Genomic DNA, 7,170 nt, shown 5'->3' on the forward strand with positions numbered 1-7,170 from the left:
CCCCTCAAGTTGGTGTTTCATGTCCAGTCTACTTCGTAATTTTGTTTTAGTCGCCGTTGCTGCAGAAAACCCCCTCCTCACACAGGTAGGATGTCGGAAATAGCAACAGTGCTATTGTGGCCATCTCAGAGTATTCAGCCAAAACTTTAATCCAGTTGTCTCGAACGTACTTTTAAGGCCGCCGTCATTTGTGATCTCCAGCAGTTTTTTTTACTCATTTTGCGAGCTCCCGCGTTTTGTTTTGAAGTAATCGGTCACGTGAAGGAGAAGCGTGGCTTGACGTGTGTCAAGCAACACAGACGGATGCAACGGAGAATCCGGTAGTTTTTCAAAATAAAACATCTTTCGTATTCCGAAATAAACAAAACGGAATTAAGGCAAGTTCTTTCTGTGCGGCCCGGTACCAAATGCCCGGCGGACCGGTACCGGTCCGCGGACCGGCGGTTGGGGACCCCTGCTTTAATCTACCGAGCTCATTCGTGTGCCATGGCAAATAATCCAATTCACTTCATTTGTCAAAAAAAGTACTTTTCATACTGGGCTGTAGTTACCCACATGTGTGCCCTCCGTTTTCAGTCGGAAATGGTAATGATGTGTTTTTTGAAAACTCCCACTTTGAAAACAGTTTTCTCATGTACGTTCCAAAGCGCTGATGTCGTGTGAAGGAACGGCCAAAACGACAGTTTCGATCACATGAAACAAATGTCACATAAATGGCCTCTGAGAGATAAAAAGAATCTGAAAGTAGTGGGAGGGCTTTAGAGGGAAAAACATGGACATGTGGTCAACATCTGAATCCACACCTCAGCAGAACTGCAGAACTTACCAACCAGGAAGCAGCACCAGAGAAGAAAAGAGCACTGTAGTTAGGACCAAAGGACCAAATTGCAGACGAGCCATTGGACTCGTCTCCTGGCTTCCAAATTACTGCACCGGCTCTCTGGGAGTCAGGTCATCTGTACACATGTCGTGACTCTTTGACCTGCGAAGGGTCACCAAATTTTCTGGTGGCTTTTGAGCCTAAAATAGTCAAACCACAGGAGGGAGACAAAAGCTGGGAAAATGGGGGAATGGAAGATTTCAAACCTCAGGGGAGCTCAACGCCTGGTACTATCAGTCAGTTGTGCATTTGGTACCTGGGCCTTCAGTAGAAATTTAGCAGATTACCCCGCACAGTCCCAGAGCAATACTTATCCAATAACTTGACAAAACACGTGAAACATTGAAATATAATGCATCATACTCACCACAGATGCTAATTGTGAAATTTAGTTTTGTGCGCTGATCGCGGTAGATGGGTTTTGCCAGGTGAAATTTGCCTGTAATTAGTTTCGCTCTGACTAACCAATCACGAAACATAAAATTGAGAGCCACCGCGCTGGTCCTGCGAGGATAAATTTGAAATCTGATCTGGTTAAAGAAACAAGCTGACTGAACATTTTGTCTTAAAGTAACCCAACTTACGAGCGTTTTAGAAAACCCGATAGACAAACAGTAAAGCTCAGATTGTAGACAGACAATAATACTCAAAGGAATACACTCTTTATCCTTTGTGAAACATGATTAATATTTCTGCAACTTATTGAATCGCAGTTGTGAAATTCTTCTTTATGTATGATGTATATCTGTATTATACTGCCCCCTGGTGGCCAAGGTACACACACCAGAAGGAGCTCATTGATGGGCATTGAAGCAGGAAATCATGATGCATCCAGTGTTTAATGCTTCAAGTTTTATTTCATTGTCATGTCATTTTTACGACATGATTTTTATCAAGTATGACATAACAGTGCTGTTGCATGCTATTTTTCATATTAAAACATTTTGAAGGTGTTTTTTGAGGGGCTGAAATGGATGAATGACATTACCATTCATTTCACAAGGGAAAGATGATTTGCGATATGAGTGTTTTCAGTTACGAGCGTAGTCACGTAACTAATCATTCTCATTTGCCAAGGCATGAAATATGATTTTTGTTACGTCGGCCAGCGCTCCTGATTCTGACAGCTGTGGTCGGATTTGTTTGACATGGTAACACAAGGAGGCTAAAATAAAAAAATAAAAAAAACACAACTTTTCACATTCATATCCGCGACTGAAAGCAGTCCAGCTAAGAAAAACATGACGAGGGCTGATGGGAATAAATTAATAACATTTTATGGCACAAATATAATTGAAGTTGGAAATAGGCCAGTGCTTCAGATTGCCGAGCACAGAAGGCATCTTCTCAACACAATTCACAAGTCCTTTTCTGCATATGCAATAACGACACTTCTCTCGTCAGATAAAAAGCTGCACATTCTCTCCGATGGGTCCCGTGACTCTCCGAGCAAGTCCGGTGTAGAGGATGTGACGCCAGGCGGAGAAAGTTTTGCCCCGGGGACCCCCAAGTTCACCCCACAGGGTGAGAAAAGCAGCAACAACATCCTGGTGTACGTGTCCGTGCTGGCTGCGGTGGTCCTTGGCCTGCTGGTCTACGTGGCTTACAAGTGGTAAGTCTTCATCAGGGCCCGTGTCCTTGTATGGGCATAAGAAGGGATTCAAGAGAAAAGGCTTGTTTTGCTGACATTGTTTTCTCTGCTCGTCGCAGCTGGCGATCGTGTAAACAGAAGAAGGCCCTGTCAAAGATGCGCGCTGCCGAGTTGGGAGCGTCTCCAGAGGGAGAGAAGCTACAAAGTGACAGCGGAGTTTTTCTCGACTCGCAAAGTCTGCAAGACAATCAGACCTGCAAAGGTGCGGGAAGCCAACGACAAGCATGCATTTATAGCGAGGATTCAAAACCATTTATTTAACCCTCTCATGAACCCTGTAACCTGATAACATGATAAACTGTCCACTGTAGTAACAGCTGTCCCTGAACAGGTTCACAAAATTTATTTTTTTTTCCCAAAAGTCTAACTTTTCCCCACTAAAATGCTTTTGGAAAAAATACGACACCGCCTGTTTACAATACCGAGGTGTCTGGGAGACTTTTGAACAGTCTTTGTTTACAAAAACAAACTTGAATGTAACGCCAAAGAATCCTAATTTCTAGCAGCACCAACTTGGAAACCTTCACATTTACCCATTGCCTCGCATGACCGTAAATGAGGTCATTTAAAATGCTTTCATTATCCAACCCAGCGCGGTCAGAACAGATGAAAAGCGTTTGTGGCCAGAGTTGTCTCTGCAAATGTATTATCTGAAAAACAACAAGACCAATGTTTTTCTTCTGTTGCATGTCAAGTCTGGGTCTGAAACAAATCATCCGAGTAAGGCCTTCAATGTCTTATCCACTCCACCCGCTTCCACCGCCCACAGGTACAAAAAGGGACAGCAAGCAGGACACCCGCCTGTACGTCAACCTGGCGCCAGCCAGACAGGAAGAAATCGAGCGCCTCCTGCAGGAAGGAGCGGGCGGCGGCTGGCGGCAACTGGGTCAGGCGCTGGGGTACGAAACCGAACAGCTGGACCTGTTTGGGCATGGCGAGGCCCCCGCGCACACCCTGCTCTCCAACTGGGCTAAGTGGTAAGTCTTCATCAGGGCCCGTGTCCTTGTATGGGCATAAGAAGGGATTCAAGAGAAAAGGCTTGTTTTGCTGACATTGTTTTCTCTGCTCGTCGCAGCTGGCGATCGTGTAAACAGAAGAAGGCCCTGTCAAAGATGCGCGCTGCCGAGTTGGGAGCGTCTCCAGAGGGAGAGAAGCTACAAAGTGACAGCGGAGTTTTTCTCGACTCGCAAAGTCTGCAAGACAATCAGACCTGCAAAGGTGCGGGAAGCCAACGACAAGCATGCATTTATAGCGAGGATTCAAAACCATTTATTTAACCCTCTCATGAACCCTGTAACCTGATAACATGATAAACTGTCCACTGTAGTAACAGCTGTCCCTGAACAGGTTCACAAAATTTATTTTTTTTTCCCAAAAGTCTAACTTTTCCCCACTAAAATGCTTTTGGAAAAAATACGACACCGCCTGTTTACAATACCGAGGTGTCTGGGAGACTTTTGAACAGTCTTTGTTTACAAAAACAAACTTGAATGTAACGCCAAAGAATCCTAATTTCTAGCAGCACCAACTTGGAAACCTTCACATTTACCCATTGCCTCGCATGACCGTAAATGAGGTCATTTAAAATGCTTTCATTATCCAACCCAGCGCGGTCAGAACAGATGAAAAGCGTTTGTGGCCAGAGTTGTCTCTGCAAATGTATTATCTGAAAAACAACAAGACCAATGTTTTTCTTCTGTTGCATGTCAAGTCTGGGTCTGAAACAAATCATCCGAGTAAGGCCTTCAATGTCTTATCCACTCCACCCGCTTCCACCGCCCACAGGTACAAAAAGGGACAGCAAGCAGGACACCCGCCTGTACGTCAACCTGGCGCCAGCCAGACAGGAAGAAATCGAGCGCCTCCTGCAGGAAGGAGCGGGCGGCGGCTGGCGGCAACTGGGTCAGGCGCTGGGGTACGAAACCGAACAGCTGGACCTGTTTGGGCATGGCGAGGCCCCCGCGCACACCCTGCTCTCCAACTGGGCTCTGAAAGAAGGCTCCACCCTGGGACTGCTGTGTTCGGCGCTGGCTCGCATCGAGAGGCCCGACGTGGTGTCGGCTATGAACTGCCCCACGCAGGGTGTCTCGGTAGTTTGATGCGGTGCCCCCCCCCCCCACGCACACACACACACACGCACACACACATGCACAAGCCCACTCACGCCACTAAGACTATCGAGCATGCTAGTGGTTGTTTGGTGGTCCTGAAAATTTCAGATTCTTTCTAATCAACAGAAAAAAGTATTACACCCACAAAGTGCCATTTTACTGAAGGATTTCCACAAGTGCCTTAATCAGAACTATTTCCTTTCGTTTTCATCTCTAATAACCTCCACAGGCTACATAATGTATCTATACAATTGGAACTGTCAATGTGGACTATTCATTCATTTTTAATATTCGAGACATTGTTCTTTTTTTTTTTTCTTTCCATGTATAAGGCCGACACAGGAGCCCATTTTTAAGTCATCCATGCCTACAAAGAGATTCATAGTTAATTATGAGAATTTCTCCCAAAAGGCCTCTTGTTAGAACACGTGACAATAGATAAAAGACTGAAAACTAGATTGCATGCATAAAGGAGATCATTGTTGACATAAAACACTTAAAATGTCCGTATCGGTGTGGTGACATGTTTTATTGTTTTGTTCTGTGTTGGTATTTCAAAAACAGCAAATTTCAAGAATGAGGCAGTTTAATGGCTGATAGTAACACTACTTAGAGCTCTTCCTCGCCGTGATTGTAAATATTCGAAATGTTTTCTCGCAGTAGCACACGGCGAGTTTCAGATGATGAGAACCGACGAAAGGGATTACGACTGAACATCTTCCCTTTTTACTTCCTGTATTTATTTTACGACCATTTCAAGTTTGAATCTTTCCGTGCTACGACGCTATGTGATGTACTCAGATGGTTTAGTTCCATTTTCTAATGCCGGTCATGTATGGTATTTTTTTTTTTTTTTGTCTTTGTCCTTTTGTTTTTTTTGTTTTTTTTGTCATTCAATGAATAAATCATTTGTAATGAAAACGGAATATATTAGTCAATGATCTTGCTCTCTCTTAATATATTGATGAATGTGTTTGTGCTTTAACCCTTTCATGCACCTTGGAACCTGATAACGCGATAAAGCTGTCCACTGTAGTAATCGCTGTCCCTGAAAGGGTTAAAAGTGTATTTAAAGACCTTAAAAAAATTCAAGGTCTATTTCTGTCTTGTTTGGATAAGATCCTTGACCTGCAGTTCCCAAATATGTATCCCTCCCGTTGTTGCTAGAGGTCTGAAATGATCTGCAGGTTTTCCCATGTAACACAGGTACACCAGTAGATGAGTCAGCAGGCCCAGTAAATGTTTGAGTCACTTAGTTTTAAGTGGTGCCTCGACTGAATATTTCGCAGTGTTTGTTGCGGTCTTTTGGGCTGCCCTCTTCTTCATTTGCTCTTCTGACATTCTTGGAAACGTGAATGCGATTGTCAAGTTGGCCTGCAGCCGACAATCGTGGGCTCTTTGTCACTCACGCCGACTTGATGGATTACACAGTGAGGAGGAATGGGGGACGAGGGGCGGGGGGTTGGTTTAAATCCAGACGTATTTGGACTGCGCTGTCCCATATTAAGGGATTTAAGTGCAATGAGAACCTTTCCTCTCCAAAGAGAGCCCTAAGGGGGGAAAGGCTGTAATGAAAGTAGAGTGGAGCAAAGTTTTTTTCTCACAACTCCCAATCTGCTAATGATTTTTTTTCTTTCTCTTGTAATGTGCCTGCATGGCCAAGGCCGGTCACACACCATTACACACACGCAATATGGCTTAAAGGGTAAGGTCTGAACATTGTCCCCTCACTCACTCATATAATTAAAAAGACTTCAAAAGCCTCCGAGCCAGATTTTTTTTTTTTTTTTACACTGCCCATTAGTTGAAAATTTCTCTCCTCTTGAATCTGACACCGGATGCTGATGTCAATGTTAGAAAGCGCAATTATCGCTGACATCCCTCTTCAAAGGGTTCTGCGTAACAGGCCCACGATGATAAAAATTCAAAACTACTCCATGCAGTTTTGGTCTGACACCTGAAAGAGTTTCCCACTCCACAAGGAAAAGCCGGAGCAAAGGTGTACAAAAGAAACGGTTTATTATCTTTTAAAATGTTTGTACACTCAGTATGACAATGTGCTTGCACAATACTTACAGCTGAGTATGGTGAAAATTACTTTGTACATTACAAAAAAAAAAAAAAAAAAAATCAGAAAAAAAATATCCGCCCCCCCACGCTAACGTGAGCCGGCGGTGGTGATGTAACGGTCGAGCTGGTCACTTGTGGCTCCTGCATACACATTTAGTAATAATAACATATTTACACTTGAGAACCATGAAATGATCATTTTACAAAGTTTCTTGTTAATTTAAACATTCCCAAAACTACTATTTAATAATATCAACAATTAATGCAATAGGCTGCGATGGTTGATGGGACTTAAAGGGGGCAGTTATGGCGAATGAATAAAAAGGCTTGAGTTCCTCGTGTCAACATTAATTAAAAACTAAAGTGGATAAGTTAAAACCGCAATGCTACACTCTTCTGCATGAGTCCAGTTGGAAGAGGAAATGAGGGTGGGAGAGGATGAGGTGGGGGGAGGGGGG

General features: G+C 43.9%; 1 protein-coding gene across 1 annotated transcript in view; it reads left to right on the forward strand.

The window, feature by feature from the left end:
• The window catches only part of nradd (neurotrophin receptor associated death domain), a 22,141-nt gene that overhangs the window by 10,085 nt on the left and 4,886 nt on the right, over nucleotides 1–7,170 (forward strand). Inside the window, exons 4-7 of the mRNA XM_019873616.1 lie at nucleotides 2,285–2,492; nucleotides 2,591–2,733; nucleotides 3,301–3,484; nucleotides 4,501–4,661. Of these exons, the coding sequence (XP_019729175.1) occupies nucleotides 2,285–2,492; nucleotides 2,591–2,733; nucleotides 3,301–3,484; nucleotides 4,501–4,630 (665 nt within the window). The 3' untranslated portion in view covers nucleotides 4,631–4,661. The remainder of the gene's footprint in view (nucleotides 1–2,284; nucleotides 2,493–2,590; nucleotides 2,734–3,300; nucleotides 3,485–4,500; nucleotides 4,662–7,170) is intronic.

This window comes from Hippocampus comes, unplaced genomic scaffold (genome assembly GCF_001891065.2).
Source record: "Hippocampus comes isolate QL1 unplaced genomic scaffold, H_comes_QL1_v1.1 scaffold383, whole genome shotgun sequence".
Lineage (NCBI taxonomy): Eukaryota > Metazoa > Chordata > Actinopteri > Syngnathiformes > Syngnathidae > Hippocampus > Hippocampus comes.